This window comes from Puma concolor, chromosome C1 (genome assembly GCF_028749965.1).
Source record: "Puma concolor isolate L17-30 chromosome C1, mPumCon1.1.hap2, whole genome shotgun sequence".
NCBI lineage: Eukaryota > Metazoa > Chordata > Mammalia > Carnivora > Felidae > Puma > Puma concolor.
In genome coordinates, this window is record NC_141674.1 from 100668715 (window position 1) to 100690324 (window position 21610).

At 46.3% G+C, this 21610-nt stretch overlaps 1 protein-coding gene across 5 annotated transcripts in view; it reads left to right on the forward strand.

Moving 5' to 3' along the window:
- The window catches only part of TTF2 (transcription termination factor 2), a 41829-nt gene that overhangs the window by 14432 nt on the left and 5787 nt on the right, over positions 1-21610 (forward strand). For 3 of the 5 annotated variants that reach the window (XM_086717930.1, XM_086717931.1, XM_086717933.1), the window contains 15 exons: positions 662-1621; positions 2191-2305; positions 2649-2831; positions 4343-4470; positions 5664-5745; positions 7917-8036; positions 9333-9483; positions 11275-11383; positions 13662-13846; positions 14808-14961; positions 15228-15319; positions 16184-16269; positions 16877-17013; positions 17981-18151; positions 20671-20729. In XM_086717930.1, coding sequence (XP_086574056.1) covers positions 662-1621; positions 2191-2305; positions 2649-2831; positions 4343-4470; positions 5664-5745; positions 7917-8036; positions 9333-9483; positions 11275-11383; positions 13662-13846; positions 14808-14961; positions 15228-15319; positions 16184-16269; positions 16877-17013; positions 17981-18151; positions 20671-20729 — 2732 coding nt within the window. The remainder of the gene's footprint in view (positions 1-661; positions 1622-2190; positions 2306-2648; positions 2832-4342; positions 4471-5663; positions 5746-7916; positions 8037-9332; positions 9484-11274; positions 11384-13661; positions 13847-14807; positions 14962-15227; positions 15320-16183; positions 16270-16876; positions 17014-17980; positions 18152-20670; positions 20730-21610) is intronic. The other 2 variants (XR_015255033.1, XM_086717932.1) reach the window with 1 other exon arrangement.

Sequence of the window (21610 nt, forward strand, 5' to 3'; positions counted from 1 at the left end):
ATGATTTGCCTCCTATTTCACTTAAATATTTTCCGAGGTTTTAATTGTAGTCACTGTTTTCTCTAGGGAAAATTTTGGATTCACCTGACTAACTTCAGCATCTTTTTATGGACTGCTGACTCCTTGATGTTGGTATAAATGGGGTGTAATTCATAAGCTCCTGGCACATGAGAGACTCACAGATGCCTGGTGCCTGAGGGGCTAGGCCAGGGAGGCAGCCACACTTTCATTGGTGGAGGTGTAGCTTGAACTTGTAACCCTAGACTAGCACAATGAAACCTTCCTAAAGCCAGACTCAAAGCAAGCTGAGGGTATTGTGTAGGTTTGGGGATAGGTTCATCCAAGAGAATAGTTTTTCATGAGAGGTATACAGTGTGGCTATTACAATTGCAGAAGCACTTGATTTGGTCACTGCTTGTCCTTGAAGCCTGGGAAAGCAGTGGTCATGATCAGAGAAGGAACCGAGTGTTGGAAGTTCTGTTCAGAAACTAATACTCTCTGAGTTAGGCACATGGTCTTTCCTAGAGGCAGAAATGGTCCCAGGAATGTTCAGAAATACTGGACTACTGTTTCCATTTCCTCTGGGGGGGGGGGGGTGGAAAGGCATTCTAGATAGAAAGCTTGCATTGATGTTTTATATGAAGATTATTTTGTCTTTTAGGAGCCCAGTTCCAAAGAACATCCTGTAACCCACAAGTGTGAGAGCGCCTCTGAGCCACTTCATTATCCTTCCAACCAGCAGAGAAACCCGTTCAAGGTACTTGACAAGAATCAAGAACCGTCTCTCTGGAAACAGTTCACCAAAGGCGAAGGTGAGAAAAAGATGGCTGACAAGAGTCAAAAGGAAAAAGGAGATGTGTTCTTGGATCCAAAGAAGGAATGGAAGGCTGAATCCAACTGCTGGATGAAGAACGATCTCTCCTCTGGCCTGGAGGTAAAGAAAAAACAAGCTGCAGGTCAAGAGAAGCATGGAGTGGAGAAAGAGTTTCAGTATGAAGCAAAGGAGAGCAAAGGGACGCACAGAAGAGACCTTTCTGGGGTTGAATCCAAACAGGGCCACGGCGATGAGCTGAGAAAATCGTCCGGATCTCTTCAGGAGAAATCAAATGTTGAGAGTCATCATGTCCAAAAAACATCAGAGCCTCTGAGGGAAAAGGAACCCAAGCCTTTGCCTGGAATTACTCATGATCAGAACCCAACAATCAAGCCCCAGACAGGGGGCCGCCTCAACAAAGAGCACTCCAAGAGCCGGGAGGCTAGAGAAGCAAAGGCAGGGGGTGACCCAAGCACGCAGTCCGATCAGCACTCGGAGCCTCAGGATGTGCCTGCCCCACAAGGACCGTCCGCACAGTGCGCACCAGCCGCTGCGTTGCGCCCCCTGGGAGAGGGCCCAGAAGCGGGCTCCAGCCACGGTGACCGTGGGCAAGGTACTGCTGTTTGCCTGAAGCCTCCCTTGCTCTTTGACTTGACTCTGGACTCACAGAATGAGAACCGCCTTTCATTCCCTGGTCAGAGCGTGCAAAGAAACACATCTGCCACCTCAGGAGTTTCCAAGAAGGTAGAACCTTCAGACCCGGCAGCCCAACGTGTGTACCTCACGACACAACTGAAACAAAAGAAGGTAACTGCTGACCTGCCGTGTGCTTTATTTTTGTTTTTGTTTAAAAAAATTTTTTAAGTTTATTATTTTGAGAGAGAGAGAGAGAGAGCGCGAGCGTGTGTGCACCTGCTTAGCGGGGTAGGGGCAGAGAGAAGGAGAGACAGACTCCCAAGCAGGCTCCATGCCATCAGCACAGAACCTGATGTGGGGCTCAAACTCACAAACTGAGATCATGACCTTAGCTGAGATTTAGGAGACGCTTAACCGACTGCACCACCCAGATGCCACCCGTGTGCTTTGTTTCTAAGGTCAGAGCATTGCTTTCTGTGGGCCGCAAACCAGTCGGATAGGTTAATAGGACAAAGGTTTTGCAGGTGGTTAGTTTGTCTTTGCCTAGGCTTATATTTTCAGGGTCAGTAGATCAGCTGGGTTTAAAAAAACAAAAGCCCCCAAAAAACAAAAAAAAACATTGTTTTCACACATACACTTAATGGACCATAATTTCAGTTTTCACATTTTAGGGTACTTTAATTTGCAACTGTTTTTCTAACAACTGGAGAAGAGAGGATCTTATAGGAGGTGTTTTTCAGAGCACACTGAAATCCGTGAACCTCCAGGCTCTTCCAGACAAGGGTCAGAAGTTGCTTAAGCAGATCCGGGAGTTGGAGGAAGCCCTGGGAGCTCTTGCCCTCTCCCCAGAGCCAGGTGAGATGGGCTGCGCCCCAGAACTCAGGGTTTGTGTGAACTTTACAAGAGACATTCGAGAAGCCCTTTTGATAGAGAAGACACTGATTGATTCACCGCTCCTTTTGATGATCTACTTCTGAGCTTTTCAGAATTACACTTGTGATTTAGAAAAACTTCCTGCATTGCCTGTGGACTCCGCTCGTTCCCATTGGTTAAGAGACTTTCAATGCTGTGCCCTTGAGGTCTTCCCGGCTCATGGGAATAGAAGTGGTCCCACCCTCTCCTGACCTCCTCCCACACAGATAATTCCTTTGCTTTCCTCAACTGTAGTCTATTCTTTCCTTGTTTGGTTTTTGAACAGACACTAATGAGAAGAGTGACACTCAAGTACCACAGCAGAGAAACCTCACCAAAACTGCCACTGACCTCCCTCGCTTGGTGCCTCCCCTACCCCTGCATGATCAGGGACTGCAGCCTCTGGGTTCTCAAGGACTGAAGGCCGTCTGCCCGCTAGCTGCTGGGGGATCCAGCGGGTGCTATGGAGGTAAGATCCAAGGGCCTGGCCCTGCTGTGAATTGCTACACCTCCAAGTTCAATGCTGCCTAGCAGGTGTCTCTGTGCCCATGTGAAGAGAGAAGCCATTCTGGAATTGTGAATTGCCCCTGTAATAAAGACTGTGGTGCTCGCCGGGTTTCCACAGTGTTTAGGTTTCTGTGCCTGCCTTGTTCACGGGCCTTGATCAGTCAACGCAGTGGCCGGCACATGGGAATCATCTGGTAAATGTAAGTGAAAACTCAAACCCACGCCACCACGAGGTAGGCAGACCAGCGGGCACATTTGCACTCCTGTGTGCGTGTTAAGGTAGGGGAGAGGAGCGATGTGAGTCAAGCTGATGACCAAAGAGCCACCGAGGGCAGAGCCACCCTATTTAAATTAGTGCTTCTGTCCTAAACTTTCCAGAAAACAGTGATTCAGAAGTAACCGCAAATAACGATGCCATTAGAGCCTCAGATATGTCCTAAGATGGGTTGGTTTGCGGATCAGGAGTTGGGACCTGATGAGCTCACTGGTTAGGTGGGCTGGCAGCGACTGGAAAAGCCAAGGCCAGTTTTCTCCCAGCTGAGGACCTCTAGAGGGACAGAAAGAGAAAAGGAGAGACGCAAGGAAGCAGAAAGAGGAAGGAAGGGGAGAAAGTCGAGGAGCAGTAGTTAACAGAGGGTAAGAAATAGGCTCGGTGCCAGACGAGCTGAGGCTTGTCTAAGAGGGAACGGAAAATGCGTGTGTTTGAGTAGCAGGACAGTCCTGGCTGAGAGTACTGCTGTGAGAGCATCATTCAGTGAGCATGATGGTGACTGAGTCACCTGGACAAAAACGAAATTATGTTAGAGTCTTAAGGTGAGAAAGTATATAATACGTTTTGGAAAGCATTCCATTAAAATGGTTTATCGTTTAAAAATATTGTAACGTTTAAAAATATTGTAAACGTTAAAAATATTGTAACGTTTAGATGGTTAATTGCTTGCCGTTTATCTAGAAACCATATTTGGGACACCTCATCCCTGACACTGCAAACAGCTGAGGTGCGTGTCTAGCTGTTCCCTGTGGGACGAGGGAGCTAATACCGCCTGGCTCAGGGTGGTCAGCGTGTGACACGCATGTCAGGGGCTGTCTCCCTCTCTGCCCGAATTAATATCCACAGACTTCCACTAGCTCGGCCTTCCCTGTTGCTGACTTCCCTTCTTTGTCCAGCCCCGAGGATCTTTTCTTCCTGAAATAACAATGGCACTATTTTTTCCTCTGCCACCTCTCCGAAGCTGGGGGGAAAAAGAAACATCCAAAACATTACAAGTTACCTCTTTATTATCCTTTCTGTTATTTTGCTTTTTATTAGAATGTGTGATTAAACAGACAGAAAATGGGGATCGAGGGGCCTGGGAGGCCAGGAGAATCTAGAGGCAAGAATCTGTAGTCCGTGCAGATTGATTATCTGGCGAACCACGAATTGCCGGGGTGAAATATTTGTGACACCTTGAGTGAACGCCTGTTTGTCCCCAGGCCCTCCGAAACCAGATGGCCCTCACGCAGTGTGGAAAATCATAAGTAAAGCCATTGACGAGCTACATCAGTCACTGGAGTCGCGGCCTGCCGAGACAGCTTTGGCAGAGGATCCCCCCGGGCTGAAGGTGAGCCGGGGAAGATTCCTGGCACGGAGTGTCCCTGCACCCACAGACCCTGGGTCTCTGCCCAGCAGAGTGCCGTCCTGGTGGATCTTTCCTACGGATAACGCTTTCGCGGCTTCTCTTGTATTTTCTCCTCCTGCTAAGCAGTGAGGAAAAAAAAAATAGTTTTTTTTTCCCTAAAGCCATAAAATTATAGAAGTCTATAGCAGTAAAAGATCCGTTTACGGAGCTTCACTGGGTGCCACGAGGATGCGAAGGAATTGTGCTCTTAGGGAACTAGTTGGGGGGAGTGCACATGCAACAGATATAAGCCAGCCAGAAAATGATGCAAGAACAGAAGTACAGTGTGCATTGTAAGGGACCGCAGACAGTATGCAGCATACAGAGGAATCAAAATAAAGGAGAAGTCACTCTAGGTAAAGAGCTCTTCGTTGCCTGCCTATTCTGTGCCTTAAAGAAGTTGCAGGCTAAAGATTACCGAGAGGGTATAAGCCGAAGGCTCCGTCAGAGAGGAGATACGGGGCTCGATTATTAACAAGTGAAGAGCGAGGGCAGCAGGTGGCGCTACTGAGCGGGGCAGCCCTGGCCATGCAGCCTGGCATAGGGAAGCAGCTCAAGAGAAATGACGGAATCACTGTAGAATTTTGAGCGAGGCGTTTTCTGAAGATTGTTGTTGTGGCAGAGCACAGGATAAAGTGGAGTGAGAAAAGACTGGAAGGGGGTGTCAGTCACAGGGCTGTTGAAATTTAGGACTCACAGTGTAGATTAGGACATTGCCTACAGAGTGGAGACTCACGTTTAAAGGAAAATAAGGAAGAGCCATCGAAATGCCTTCGTCAGTGAAAGGAAGGTGGCCAGTCAGAGGTCTTGGCAGCAAGCAATAGAAACTGCCTGGCGATCAAAGCAGACACACCAAGACTCTCCCTTGAGGGGGTAGGGGACGCTCTTGATAGATGCTCTTGATAGACATGCTGGCTGGTGGTGCAAGTCTGTCCCAGGCACACCAGGACATATGGTCCCCCTAGGTCAGAGGCGGACTCGGGGACATCCGAGGAGCAGTGAGCAGCCCCGTGACAGCTAGGATATTGGGAGGATCACTTCCAGACACGAGAATCGGAGAGCATGGAGTCCGTGTAGTCCGGATCCAGCCCCTCATGAGGAATTTGTACTCAGCTTTTGATTCTTACCTCTATTAGGTCCCTTTGCTACTGCACCAGAAGCAGGCGTTGGCTTGGTTACTATGGCGAGAAAGTCAGAAGCCACATGGAGGAATTCTGGGTAAGTCTGACATTATGATAAGAGTCGACATATGTTTTGTAATTTTTTTCTCTCCTCTTCTCCCCTCCCCTCTCCCTTTCACAAGAGCACGTGTGAGCCAGAAAGGGGCAGATGGAGAGAGAGAATCTTGAGCAGACTCCACACTGAACACAGAGCCCGGTGTGGAGCTCAGTCTCACAACAATGAGATCATGACCTGAGCTGAAATCAAGAGTTGGACACCTAACCAACTGAGTCACCCAGAGATGCCCCCTCATTTGACCCTGTCACCAGCTCTGGGGTGGGCACTATGATCCCCCCTGTTTACAGATGAAGAAACTGAGGCGCAGGGTGGGAAAAGCAACATACTCAAGAGGTGAGGTCGTGGTAGCACACAGTAGAAGCTGACTGTGGCTCATTAAGCAGAAGGAGAGTTCATTCTCTGGTGGCACAGAGAGTGTCTGGGAGATGTGGAGAGCCAGGCTGGAGACCAGATATCTAGGAGCATGGCCAAAGCCAAGTAATAAACTCAGTGTCCTGTGGAAACTGTCATGGCTGCTTTGCTCAAGCACCAGAGGAGAGCATTGCCACCCTAGAGTCAGAGACTCCTGTCCCCACCCTTTCGTGCAGAAAGGATGTCACAGGGAACCTCATTTCTCACGTTGCTTACATCTGAGTTGAAATCTTACGTGAGTTGAGTGCATGTGATCTCCAGAGCCAGGTCACGCTGCCAGGGCCTTAGGTGCAGGGGACCCTAGAAAGTAAGTTTTCCAGGTCTGCTTTGGAGACTCCTCAAACTAAAATTTTCCAAGGGGTTCAGCTTCTAGAAAACATGACAGACGGCCATGATGGCTAGTAAGTGGCTGTGTTGGGGATCCTCAAGGTTCGATGATTTGCTAGGAGGATGCACAGCATGTGGTCGTACTCATGGCTGTGATTTGTTACAAAATAAAAAAAGTAGGAGCGCCTGGGTGGTTCAGTCAGTTAAGTGTCCAACTCTTGATTTCGGCTCAGGTCATGATCTCATAGGCTTGTGAGATCGAGTCCCGCATCAGGCTCTGCGCTGATGGGATTCTCTCTCTCTCTCCCTCTCTCTCTCTGCCCCTCCCCACTCTCTGTCTCTGTCAGAATAAAACAAACTTTAAATAAGTTAATTAATTAATTAAATTGATTTTGATTTGCTAGAAATCGAAGTCAGCAAAGGAAAAAGGCACATGGGGCAAAGCTCAGGGGATACCAGGTGCAAGCTTCCAGAGACCTTTCCCAGTGAAGTCACACAGGGTGAGCTGTGATGACACATGTAAGATGTTACCAAGCAGGGAAGTTTGGGCCCCAGGTGTTTACTAGGAACTGGCCACGATGGCAGCTTCCGGCCTGTTGGGTCCTGAAATTCCAGACTCCCAGAAGGAAAGCAGCTGTGCAGCATAAACCACATCATGGGGGCACAGTTTAGGCACAGTGAGCCGCTCTTACAAGGTCTGGGAACGGTGGGAACCCTGCTTGAATTCGTGTTCCCACACGCCAGCCCAGGGCCGACCTTGTCAGTGGGCCTTTCCCGGGATGGGGGTCAGATGTGTGGTGCTAACTCTGCATGGTAGCAGGGCCAGAATGCGAACCAGAACCCATGCTGTGACATTTTACTTCTGCTTATGTCAGAATGCTTATTGAAACTGTTCAGGTGAGGATGAGAATATTCTATAGGGTACAAACAATAAATTAGGTAAGTTCAGTGACTGGCACAATGACACCACCCAAGAAGTGTTCATTTATGGCGCTCTTTGATGAATAAATGAAGGGAATGGAGAAGGAGTGTTTTGAACGAACTCCATCTACTGGATCCTTTTGCTTTGGCGGAGTAAGAAATTAAAAAGACCAGGCAATACCACCAAACTGAGATAGATGTCCACGTATGCATCCGTTAAGTAACATTTCAGCATGCAGACTAGAATAAAATCTAAGTCCTAAGTTCTAAGTTTTGCAAAAGTCACAGTAAATGCCTTTGATCTAGATAGTAAACAGCAAGAGCTAGGGTTCATCTTCAAACACAAGGTGAAGGATTTGTCAGGCTTGGAAAGGACCTAGATCCACACCAGCAGCACAGCAAGGGCTGAGGTCTGCCAGTGGCTTCTCTCTTCAAGTGGAGGTGATGCTTTGCCCTAAGTAATGGACTGTCCGATTTTTGTTGTTTTCCAGCGGATGATATGGGATTAGGAAAAACTCTGACAATGATTGCACTCATCCTGACCCAGAAGAATCGGGAGAAAAACAAAGAAGAAGACAAAAACCTGGCATTGACCTGGCTTTCCAAAGATGGTATACAGATAGCCTGTTCTTTCCTAAGTGGACATTTTTAAGAGTAGACATTTTTAAGCTCTGAAAGAACACGTTTGGTCATACTTAATTCATCTATTGGAAAACTAGTGTTAGACTCATTCCTGTGCCGTCATTTCTGATGCTAGATCTGCTTAATTACAAGTGGTCATTTCTCCTTTTGCTATAAACTTAGCTTGACCTGTAATTAGAAAAAATTTTATAGAGAGCGCCAAGGCGCTGGAAGGGCTCTGATGATTATTTCTGTTAGGTACAAATTAGTTAATATATTGTTTTCTTAAGGAAGGTCTGTCACAACCTCAGATTTTAGCCACCATAGCAGAAGCTGTTTTCCAAGTGTTCTGAAATTCCAGAAGTTTCCAAATTCTAGACAATTTCTACCTTATCTCAACCTCTGTTTGAAAGTAAAATGTGCAAGTGCATTAAAGGTCCTACATGTAACATATTGGCATCACCACATCACGTGGAAGTTGCTAACATCCGCCAAGACAGTTGGTGGGTCAGTTGGTAGGACTGTTTTAAATCTGCCGTCCATTCTCAGGGCCTCTAATGAACACGGTCGCAGCCGGGTCCTGTGCCCCTGGGTTCATGCAAAGAGATGGGGGTGCGGGCAATGGTACAAATACTCCATCCCTAACCCATTCCAAAGCAAGCTTGGCTTTTCTGAGGGGTTTTGTACTTACATTATAATGTGGATGTAATTAAATTACACTTTTCAGAGAAAATAATACTCTCCTGTGACGAATCCACTCGGGACGAGATAGGAAATGATCCTACCTCTGCCTCCTCGCCACTGTGGAAGCATATTGTTTTTTCTAGACTGAGGCCACGTACTGTGTGAAAACATATACGTGTTTTGAGTTGACAGATCACCTCTTTTATTTCCCATTCTGTGGTACCCTGTGCGTGGAAGTAAGAGCAGCAGTTTGTTAAAAATATCGATTGAGGGGCGCCTGGGTGGCTCTGTCGGTTGAGCGTCTGACTTGGGCCCAGGTCATGATCTCGCGGTCCGTGTGTTCGAGCCCCACATCAGGCTCTGTGCTGACAGCTCGGAGCCCTGAGCCTGTTTCAGATTCTGTGTCTCCCTCTCTCTCTGACCCTTCCCTGTTCATGCTCTGTCTCTCTCTGTCTCAAAAATAAATAAACATTAAAAAAAAAAATTTTTTTTTTTAAAATATTGATTGAAAGAATGAAAGTCAAGAAAAAGAGGAAATGCCTTCAAGGAGTCAGAGACGGTTGAATGAGCGTAACGAGGTGCTGATTTTTTCCCCCCTCAAGACTCCTCCGAGTTCATTTCCCATGGAACGCTGATCATCTGTCCTGCTTCCCTGATCCATCATTGGAAGAACGAGGTGATGAAACGTGTGGGCAGCAACACACTAAGAGTCTGTCTCTATCATGGGCCCAATCGGGAACAACGTGCAAAAGTGTAAGTGTGGAAATACGGCGGTTGGTGTGAGCCCTCGGCATCTTGGCTGAAGGGGCCTGTTGGCCTTCCCCGCTCTCCCTGGGCTTTCATTTAATCAGGGCTGATGATTTGTGAAGACCAAGGGCACTGTTGTCAACCCAGCATCCTTCACCTGTGAGAAGAGATGCAGCTTGTAAGAGAATGGTGTTCTTTTGCTGTATCCTTGTCCCTGTCCTCAACAGGAGCTGCCATATGAGGTAGCCTGAGGTGTCTGAGTTGTCAGCCAGGGAGCAGCAGCATTTCCTCTGGAACAACAGGATCTGCCACAGTCACTCATCATTGTTGAATATCTGAGTCCAGCTTCACGTTCTTCTTCTGTTCGTGCACATGCAGCCAGCCCAGTCAACCCAGTCTTACAGAGCATTCTGATAGACTGTTAAGGATTGTGTGATACAGACTGGTGCTCTTTTTCACATATGAACCATCTAAGAAGTTTTAGACTCAAGGGTTAAGGGTGAGACCTAACCAAATTCCTGAAGGGAGATGATCAGGAAGGAGAAATGAAAATCCTTCCCCATAGGGTCATTTTAGTCCTAATCTTTGCTTTTCAAGGAATTATTTTTTGGTAAGATTTTATTTTTAAGTAATCTCTACATCCAACGTGGGGCTTGAATTTACAACCCCAAGGTCAAGAGTCACATGCTCCACCGACCGAGCCAGCCAGGAGCCTCTAAAGGAATTGTTTTTTGTTCCTAATTGTGATGTGATGGTGTGGGTTGAATACTTGCTATCTAGTCACGAACAGAGTTGTTTCTGCTTCCGAATAATCTCCCCAACCTCTAATACTAGAAATTTGACCTCCTAAAGAACAGTGAGTTGCACAATTGGGGGCCTTCAGTCTTACAATACACCTACTCTCAGGAGTGAGGGTCGCCTCAGCAGATGAAAAGTATCAGGGCAGCAGTGACAGGCCTGTGTGCCTTCTCCAGCAGAGTGCTGTCAGTGGCCTTTGTTCCAGATATTTATTAGAAATAAATTACACCTCACTTGATTTGCACTTTGAGCATATCTGGTTTGGTGTTCCGAATGCGCTAGTTGACAGTTTGGAATCATTCTTAATTCTTCTTCTCTGTGTGAGACTAAGGCAATGTGTAGACTGCACTCCCTCTGAATTAGGCATATCATTTTTATCAGAAGCATTTATGGACATTCGCCTAGGTGCACAATATTACGTTTCGTTGGAAAAAAGATTTGTACCTTTTGTTAAGAATCTTTACGTTTAGAGTACAGGAGAGGTAAACTCCAAGCTTACAGCATGTATTTTTGTACCCAAATGTCAAAGCTGGGTTAATGGGTTTTCAGAAATCCGTTATAGAATCATAAGATGAAAGATCAGCTATAGATGAACAATGCTTTGAGAGTTTCTTACCTCCCTGAGACTTCAGTGTCAGTCTAGGTCAAATCATTACTAAATGTTAATTCTCAATCCTACGCTGTTTCTGTTATTGCCAGATTGTATCAAGCTTAAGATGATGCCAGCCAGAGGTTTTTCTTTCTGACTCGTGGGATGGGAACAGGGAGGCTGTTTAGTAATAGTGAGCAGGCTATAAAAATGATCGGATGTCAGAGCTAAGGAAGCCTAGTGAGTAAAGTTTACCCCTCCCAAACCATGTGTGTGTGGATTACGGACATGAGTTAACGAATTCTGCTGACTGTCCTTGCAGCCGCTTGCATTTTTTATAAACGGGTCATCCCCACCTGTTTTGTCAGTCACGGATTGTTTACTGCTCACTCTGTGTTATATCTGTGCAGATTGTCTACATATGACATCGTGATCACTACCTATAACCTTCTGACCAAGGAGATTCCCACACAGAAACAAGAGGGAGTGATCCCGGGTGCAAACCCCAGCGCGGAGAAGGTGAGTCTGGGAGCCACCAGGGAAACTGGAGCCACACCTCACTTAACCGGAGTCTTTCCGCAGCATCAGAGTAAGGAAAGGTACCTTCCTGGGAGGGCAGGAATGGCCTAAACATTCCACCTGCGGAAACAAAGAGTTCTTTCCTCTGTTCCTTCTCTTTTATTTTAGACAAACTCATCAGTAGTAAAGGTTGAGGTTTGGCACAGTATTTAGTTGCTTTCTTGAACTAATAATGGTAACTACATTATAGTTGTAATGGTACTCATCACATGAATATGGGAAGCCCCACTTGCAATTTTTAGAGTCTTCGGAGTATATACTCTTAGGTGTGTGTGTGTGTGTGTGTGTGTGTGTGTGTGTGTGTGTGTGTGTGTGTGTGTGTGTGTGTGTAAATACACACACACACACACACATTTAAAAAAATTTTTTTTTAACATTTATTTATTATTGAGAGACAGAGAATGAGCAGGGGAGGAGCCGAGAGACGGGAGACACAGAATGTGAAGCAGGCTCCAGGCTCTAAGCTGTCAGCACAGAGCCCGACGTGGGGCTCAAACTCACCAACTGTGAGACCACGACCTGAGCCGAAGTCGGACGCTCAACTGACTGAGCCACCCAGGTGTCCCGATATATTTTTTTTTCTTTAAGTAGGCTTCACATCCAGTGCGGAGCTGAATGTGGGGCTTGAACTCACGACCCTGAGACCAAGACCCGAGCTGAGATCAAGAGTTGGGTGCTTGGGGCATCTGGGTGGCTCAGTCAGTTAAGTGTCCAACTTTGGCTCAGGTCATGATCTTGTGGTTTCGGGGTCAAGCCCCACATCAGGCTCTGTGCAGCTCAGAGCCTGGAGCTGCTTTGGATTCTGTCTCCCTCTTTCTCTGCCCCTCCCCCACTCACGCTCTTTCTCTGTCTCAAAAATAAATAAACAGTAAAAAAAAAATTTGTTTTAAAGAGTCAGACACTTAACCGACAGCCACCCAAGCACCCTGGGGTATTTTTTATATTCATTGTGAAGACCAGTATTTTAGTACAAGTATTTTTGTATTAAGCCATTAACAACTGCCTCTCCACCTCCCAGGAAAAGAGGTTGCAAATAATAAGGCTACAAAAGGGCCAGAAGCTAAACAATAACCAGACAAAAAACCCTGAATGTTTGCTAGGACGGCCAAGTAGTCCCAGTTATACAGCACAGAGGCTTTATTGCGTCGTTACCGTGGGGTTTTTTTTCTCCTGAAAATACTGTGCTGTTCCAAGAACTAACCTAGCCATATTCGGGCTAATCTCTAGAATGCTTCTCCAGTCAGAACAACTCTTGACTTCTTGCTGATAATTAATGTTTGAGGTTCTCCAGCGGCTCCTCGTTGCTTTCAGGATCAAACCGTAGTCCTGTTGCAGGACGCGGTAGACCTTGTAGGAACTTGAACTTGCACGTCCCTCGTCTCCCACCCCCTGCGCCTCATGCTCACTTGTACCAAGGGGCGGACACCTGCCCTGCGCTGTCATGCTGTTCTCCCTCCGAGTGGAACGCTTTGCCTCTGTTCCTTTTCTAGGTTAGTTAGTTAGTTATACCTGCTTTGAGAGTTCTTTAATCCTCTGGTTAAATGCCTCTCCTAGACCTTGTGCTTACTTACGTCATAGCACTCTTCACATTCAGCGAACGTTAAGGATCTACTATGTGCTAGATGGTGTTTCAGGTATTAGGGATGTAGCAGTGAGCCGGACTGAGTAGATTTTTCCAGCGTGTATTGAATTACCCAGCGGGACTTAATATATAAACATCATGCTAATCTGGATGCCTGATTTTCTTCCCTGCCAAATTGTGAGCTCCTTGAGGCTAGGAACTGTCCTTTAAGTCTGATTTCATATCTTAAACATAAAAGTAGACCCATCAGTACAGTTCTAGTGAATTTTTATAAATCTGGTCAATATGTTATTGAGTGAGTGAATTTCCAGGCTTGACACCTAGTGTAGTCCTGACCCATGACCATTGCTCAGAAGTGGGTAGAAAGGATAAAATGAACTTAAGTTAAAACATTCTACTACTAAGCATCTTAAACTGAAAGTTGGGGGCTCTCAAGTTGACTTGTTTATTTCTGCCCATTAAGAGTTTCCACTTTTGGTTTCTTCAGCTCAATTCTTATTTCAGTATACCTGATTTAAGCCCTCAAACTTGAAGGTAAGAATGGATCCTCCATACTTTTTCATATTTTCCCTTACCTTCTTGAAGACATGTACATTCTCCCATACAGTTGATGGATTTCACTTGGGTTTCTTCCAGGATATAGCAAAAACACCTTTGCTTCGAATAGTCTGGGCTCGAATCATATTGGATGAAGCTCACTGTGTTAGGAACCCCCGAGTGCAGACTTCCACAGCTGTGTGCAAGCTAGAGGCCCACGCCCGTTGGGCTGTCACCGGAACCCCCATTCAGAACACCTTGTTGGACATGTATTCACTGCTGAAGTGAGTAAAACTCTCCAGGATTATGTCAGTGTGAACCGTGTCAATAACCCTTCATACTTGTTTCATATCTCATGATAAAGTTCCAGAGTGTGCCAGATTATCTCGGATAGCAGACGGCAAACCTGACAACCTTTAAAGGACAAAAGAATTAATATCCATGAGAAGATAACCAGTTGATTGATTGGCAGGTACAAGACTTTGATGACATCCAGCCCCTGTGTGTGAAAAAATACAGGACGGATTAAAATGAAAGGAAACAAAACCCTCTTTCTTCAGTCCGGTGAATGTTCTGGGCTTTTTCCACTTTAAAGCATATGTCCTAGGGTCAGGCCTACTATTTTATTCGACGCAAACAGAAAAGAATGCTGATTTTAAAGTACTTGCTTTAATTCAAGTCCGCCTGCAAGAGGATAGGGAATTTCTCTGTCAACCTTTGAAGCTTTAGGAATAAATTCTATCTACTGATTGCGTGTTTTGCTGTAGCAATACGGACAATGTTAATGGGAAAATTCACATTTTATAATGTGGCTTTATTACTGACTTGGATCCTTTTGATATGTCTGGCAGAGCTTTGCTATGAAATTCACTGTTAAAAATGATTGACAGATGTAACAGAAAATCTGATTTGTTTCTCATCTTTTCTTTTTTAACGTTTTATTTTTTTATTTTTGAGACAGAGAGAGATAGAGCATGAACGGGGTAGGGTCAGAGAAGAGGGAGACACAGAATCTGAAACAGGCTCCAGGCTCTGAGCTGTCAGCACAGAGCCCGATGCAGGGCTCGAACTCATGGACCGTGAGATCATGACCTGAGCTGAAGTCAGACGCTTAACCGACTGAACCACTCAGGCGCCCCTGATTTGTTTCTCATCTTAATGTGTTTCCTTGGACCCTTTTCTCCTCCTTGAACTATCCTTCAATACTTCCTTCCTACTCTCTGTCTTCTTCCCCAACAAAAACAGATTTCTCCGTTGCTCACCATTTGATGATATCCGACTGTGGAAGAGCCAGGTTGACAATGGTTCAAAGAAAGGAGGAGAACGGTTAAGTATTTTAACCAAGAGCCTTTTGCTGAGGAGAACAAAAGACCAGCTGGACCCCACCGGCAAGCCCTTGGTAATCTTACTTTCACGCGTCCCTGGGCGAGGCCAGGGAAGGGGGGTATCCGTATCCCTGCCTTGGCTTGACCAGCCATCTGCTTTGCTCCTGGGGGTCTCTGAGTGTCCCGTCTTCCTGTGAGGGGGCCCCGCAGCAGTCCTGATTTAGGACAGGGGGAAGTGCTGGCCAGGCTTTGGCTAGGTTTCCAGTGTCCACGGTGGGGATTTACTCTCTAATGCTCAGGTCATTTGTCTGACTTCACCGGCTGCTTTCTCCTCCTCCAGGTGATGCTGCCCCAGCGGAAATTTCAGGTGCACCGATTAAAGCTCTCTGAAGAGGAAGAGAATGTGTACAGTGTCCTTTTGGCAAGATCCAGGTGTGTGCAGTGAGGAAGCACCTCACATTTGTTGTTGTGTTATTCCTGTCCCTGCTTGGGAGTGAGTCCAGGCTTGAGGAATACAGGATTCCTCAAACTGCATTTATGCTATTATCGATGAGTTTGGATATCTGTGTTCCTCCTGTTTGTTTTTTCTCCCTTTTTCTCTCACCACCCACTCCCCGACTCCCCTCTGTCTCATATACACACTATGTTCTTCATAGGCACTAGAAGCCTATGCAAGGGCTTCTTCCTTGCATAGAAGCCCTACAGTGTGGTCACTGTACATCAGTTCTATCTGGTCCTATGGGGCCGTATTGGGAAAGAACATCCCTTTGACCTTTGACCTGTTACTCAGCATCTGGTTGGACTTAAACAAAGAAACTGCTCTGTAATCCTTGTCATCTCTTCTTTATGCTGTCTCTAAAACTCTTGTCCTTCCCTAAATTCCAGATTTACTCTCTCCCCCTGGGTACCTCTCACTTCCAGTGTGGATATGTTTTTTTCTTTGTAAACTCATGTAGTATTATAGTATTTATTAATAAACATAAACTAATACTAATTAATGTTATTTACATTAATGTGTTGTAAGTTAGTAGTTAAGTTATCATTAAACATAATGTTCTATAATATTAATGTGTTTATTAACCCTTATCAATCATTTAAAAAATGATTTGGCTTTTAAAATAATTAGTTTTCATTACCTTTGGCCAGTACTTGCCATGAGCCTGGCTTTGTTCTAACAGATCTCCCCTTTATAATTTTGCAGGGTCCTACCGCAAGCACAGTTAAGCAGTGACCATTGTAAATGTCTTTGGTTGTAGCAAACATTATATGTCCATTTTCTCTTTTGATCTGAGGCAGGTCAGCTCTGCAATCCTACCTCAAAGCAGGGCACGAAAGTGGAGGCAACCAGTCTGGAAGAAGCCCTGATAATCCATTCAATAAAGGTAAGCAGTGGGACCCTCATAAATACATACAAGAAATGAAAATGTGGATTTAGAGATGGGACATTATGAATCCTTTTTTTTTCCTTTTTTTTAAATGTTCATTTATTTTTGAGAGAGAGACAGTGGGAGCGAGGGAGGGGCAGAGAGAGAGAGACACAGAATCCAAAGCAGGCTCCAGGCTCCGAGCTGTCAGCACAGAGCCCGATGAGAGGCTCGAACCCACGAACCGCAAGCTTGTGACCTGAGCCGAAGTCAGACCCTTAACCGACTAAGCCCCCAGGCGCCACTATGAATTCTTGATCTGAGAGAGTCGATCTTAGCTAGGAACCTCAAACCAAGCCAACCCAAGCTGATCTCCATGCACCAGGCCTGGTGATGTAAACTTCTTTTCAGTTACTTTTGAAATCCGCTTTATTAAAATGCAAGTAGGTCTGCAAAGAAAACCCATGTTTCATTTGGCTTAATTGGTAGGGAAGTCAGTTACAGCTGTGTTACCGAATCTCAGATCAGAGAAGTTCACAATGGCCTCCTTGAGTTGGCGATTCCTCCCCATATTTGTGCTTTAAATCCTGCACTGTTTCTTGTGGTTTGTTTTCCTTTGTGGAAGTGGCTCGGGAGTTTGGGTCCGGCGGGCCTGGAGCCTCTGTGGCCGCGGACTCACAGCGGTCTGGCACCCCCCACGTACTGTTGACACAGCTGCTGAGACTCCGCCAATGTTGCTGTCACCTTTCTCTGCTGACGTCGGTAAGAAAAGCCCTTTGCGTGCATCTCCAGAGTGGCTGCCAGAGAAGTCCATTTCTTCTGTTCCGGGGTCCAGCCGCTGGATCAAGGGAAATGGCGTTTTGGGGTGCTTCTGGGTTTTGGTGGGGCAGAAAAGAGAAGTCTTACTTATTTTACTTTTCACTGATTTTGAGATAATTCCCCTAGTATTGAGAACAGGTTTTTTGTTGTTGTTTTTTTTTTTTTTAAGTTTATTTATTTTGACCGCACAAACAGGGGAGGGGCAGAGAGAGAGAACACCCCAAGCAGGCTCTGCACTGTCAGTGCCGCGCATGGCACGGGGCTCAAACTCACGAACCCAGAGATCACAACCTGAGCCCAAATCAAGAGTCGGGCACTTAACTGACCGAGCCACCCAGGTGCCCCGTGAGACAGCTTTTACTGTTCTTTTTGTAAATGAACTTTATTTTAGAATGGAAAATGTCATTTTGTGAAAACCATCCATGAATACTTTGGTATTTGAGGATGCCATAAAGCCAATTTAGCTACTAGTCTTTTCTGCCTTCTGGTGGTATTGGGGCTTTTAAGGCTAGTTGTGAAAACTCGAGTATTTATATAATTGGAAAAGTGGCCCTCACATCTGATAGAGGCACGTCCATAATTAAGATGAGTGTTATTCTTTCTGAGGAGCTGTAGTAATGTGTTTTGATGACAACAGCTTAATTAACTGTACTGCTTCCGCTGGGGAAAAGAGAATGGTCATGGAATCTGGCATTTCTCTGAGAAGTGCCATCATTTGATTCATGTTTAATCTGGTGAACAAACTTGCCAGAGTACATTCTGGGCAGGGTTTCTCTGAGGAGACGCTGATGATGAATTAGAAGACAGTTGGCTGTGTGAAATGTTAGATGGTCATCACTGCCTTGGCAAAAAACCTGTCTCGCTGCCTCGACTATGCACCACCAGTTCCCGTCTCCTGTATTCTTCTCAGGCCCTGGACCCGGCAGAACTGAAAAGCGAGGGCCTGGTCCTTTCTCTGGAAGAGCAGCTCAGTGCCTTGACGTTGTCCGAACTCTGTGACGCGGAACCTTCTCCCATCATTTCCCTTAATGGTGAATGTTTCAAGGCGGAGATCTTTGAGAACACAAGAGCAAGCAGCAAGGTACTTTGGTCACCTCTGTTCTGGTAGAGAAACTGGGATTCCTCGCGCAGGTTCGTGTGTGCGAGGGGCACGTTGGTCCACACACGTACAGCTCTTGCATTTCAGGGGTAGAACTGTTAGATTTTAGCTAGTGTGGCTCTGCCTCCAGTCTTAAATTCTGACTCTATTTCACGAGTAAAACTAGGCTTTCAGAGGGTGACCTGGGCCAGCTGCAGCAGCAAGGCAGATTTTTGGTCACGGATCGTGGGAAGGCTGCCTCTCAGGTTTACGCCAGTGGCGGGGCCTAAGTGAGCCAACAGTTTGTTTCGGGAAAGCTTTAAGGGACAACCACAAAGGGTTGACCCTGGAGACTGCTGTAATCCATCTGAGCGCCAGTTGCTTGGGCTTGCTGAAAGGCATCCGTCTTGTGAGTGTTATTTCCTAAATAGCCTTCTATCTTGGTTAATCGTTTTTGTTCCGTTTTCATGAAAGCTTCCTAAGGCTGAAGCATTCCGGTAGAGGGAGGCTGAGGTGTGCTGTAACCTGAGTCCTGCCTTTCTGCTGGCTGGCTTGGGGCATCCGCCATGAGGCTGTGCACCCTGAGAGTGGAGCGAGTCTCCCTCGCGGCTGCTGTCGAAGCTGCCATTCCCAGCCTCGGCCTCTTTTCCAAGGCTTTAAAAATAATAATAGTTTTATATATATGCATATATGTATATATGTACGTATGTATGTATGTATATATACACATACATATATATATATAACTTAAAATAAATAAATATATATATATGTATATATATGTATATATATAACTAGAAATGAGGTCACTGCCAAGGGAATGGTGTTACTTAAGAACTATTTAAAAAAAATTTTTTTTTAATTTTTTTTTAATTTTAAAAATTAAAAGACAATTTTTTTTTAACATTTATTTATTATTGAGAGACAGAGAAAGACAGAGCATGAGCAGGGGAGGGGCAGAGAGAGAGAGGAAGAGACACAGAATCCGAAGCAGGCTCCAGGCTCCGAGCCATCAGCACAGAGCCCGATGTGGGACTCGAACTCACAAACCGTGAGATCATGACCTGAGCCGAAGTCAAACACTTAACTGACTGAGCCACCCAGGCGCCCCAAGAACTAATTTTAATTAAATTTTGAAAGTATTTACTGAGGTCTTGACCACCAGCAAGTGGGAGAAAACATAAGAAGAACATCGTATGTGGACGGACTTCATGTCCTCGCACCTTCAGAGTGAGCTCTTGGCTTAGAACTCAGAGTCCTCATAACCTGTGCTCCTCATCTAATACTCGGGTGATATATATTCACAAGACTTCTTTGTGCAAGCCCATTAAGAGTGGTTCAGGCTGGGGCGCCTGGGTGGCGCAGTCGGTTAAGCGTCCGACTTCAGCCAGGTCACGATCTCGCGGTCTGTGAGTTCGAGCCCCGCGTCGGGCTCTGGGCTGATGGCTCAGAGCCTGGAGCCTGTTTCCAATTCTGTGTCTCCCTCTCTCTCTGCCCCTCCCCCGTTCATGCTCTGTCTCTCCCTGTCCCAAAAATAAATAAACGTTGAAAAAAAAAAAAAAATTTTTTAATAAAAAAAAAGAGTGGTTCAAGCCACTTCAGGCTTCATGTGGAGCAGGGAGTTTGGGTAGAACACACCTAAACTCCTGCAGAGTGTTGCTGGAACTTGACCCCAGCTTGTGGACCATGACTCCGGCCCTCCCACTACAGTTTTCTCGGGAGACCTCTCGCCAGCTTGTTTGTGTGGCAGTCCGAGCACTTTCCACAGCCCCAAGTCTCCAAGACACGAGGGGTTTCATATGCCTGCTTTTTTTGCTCCCCACGAATTCACAATGGTCCAGTCCTGCGCCCCAGGTCCTGCCCAGCGTGTTTGTTCAGATAGGAAAGCAGCCTCGCGAGTGAGGGTGTCTAGAGGTGACCTCTTTAACAATAGCAGCATGGGACAGAGCCCTGAGGGCACCGAAGGGTCCGTCTGAGTCAGCTGCTTGTTCACTGATGACGAATCTAAGCCCTTCACCAGGAGTCCCAAAGGGGTACAGCTGCGTGACGGCACAGTAAGAGCTGTCTTCGTCTCCTGATTCCTGGTCCGGTTTTCTTACTCCTCCACCATTCTGGGGATGCACTCCAGCCCTCCAGGCTTTCCAAAGGTCATTCGCATTAGCAGTCGTGAAGAGTGAACCCAGTGGCTCTCCCAAGTCGCGCTCATGTTCTTACCAGCTGCGCCCATGTGGACTCACATGTGCTCTGAGGGGGGTGAGAAATACCCAGAGAGCTTCTTCGGAAGCTTAACAGGTGTTGCTCAGATTGGACGGGTCCTCTTCTTCAACAACCTGTGGAGCAGGCCTTCAGGGGAGGAAAGTGACAAACCAGCATTTTAGAAAGAGCCCCCTGGCTGCAGAGAGGAGAATGGCCTAGAGTGGGGTATGACCAGAGGCAGAGAGGCCAGTTCAGTAGTTCAGGGGAGGGATGATGGAAAAAAGCGAATTTGCCGCAACTTACATGTGTTAAATAACGTTTCCCAGATTTCATCTCTGTTGGTGGAATTGGAGGCAATCCGAGGAAATGGAGGGTCCCAAAAGAGGTAAATGTGTTCTTTTGTTATCCAAGTATTGTTTGTAATTCATCAGGAAACTTTGACATTGCTGATAGTTCTAAGTGTTAGCTTTTTATAAATCAAGGACCTTAAATCATCCTCTGGAGAAAGCACTGAAGTTAGAGCACAAATTCTCTATGATTTCTAGTTTACATATTTGTGGCATTGATTCAGAAGGAAATCCCTAGAGGATCAGAGTAAGTTAAGCACCTGGAGAAGTGTTTAAAAGTAGAAAACCATAGGGGGCATCTGGGTGGCCCTGGCAGTTAAGCATCTGACTCTGGATTTTGACTCAGGTCATGATCTCATGGTTCATGGGATCAAGCCCTACGTCAGGCTCTGCGCTGACAGTGTGGAGCCTGCTTGGGATCCTCTCCCTCTCTCTCTCTCTCTTTCTCTTTCTCCCCTTTCCCTGCTCACACGCATGCATGCTCTCTCTCTCTCTCTCTCTCTCTTTCTCTCTCTCTCTCTCTCTTTCTCTCTCTCTCTCTCTAAGTACATAAATAAACATTTTTTTTAAAGAGGTAGAAAAGCTGGGGCCCTGGGTGGCTCAGTCGGTTGGTTGAGTGTCCAACTTCGGCTCAGGTCATGATCTTGCGGTTTATGGGTTCAAGCCCCATGTCAGGCTCTGTGCTGTCAGCCTGGAGCCTGCCTCAGATTCTGCGTCTCCCTCCCTCTCTTGTGCCCCGCCCCCCCCCCCCCCAACTTGTGCTTGCTCGCTCACACACGCTCTCTCTTAAAAACAAATATTTTTTAAAATGCTTTTCAAAAGGTAAGAAAACATCTCAAGAAAAATAAGGGAGTAACAGATGTGAAAGGCAGGGGTGAGGCATGGATCAGGGAGCCCCACGGTGCTGGGAATTTTCCTG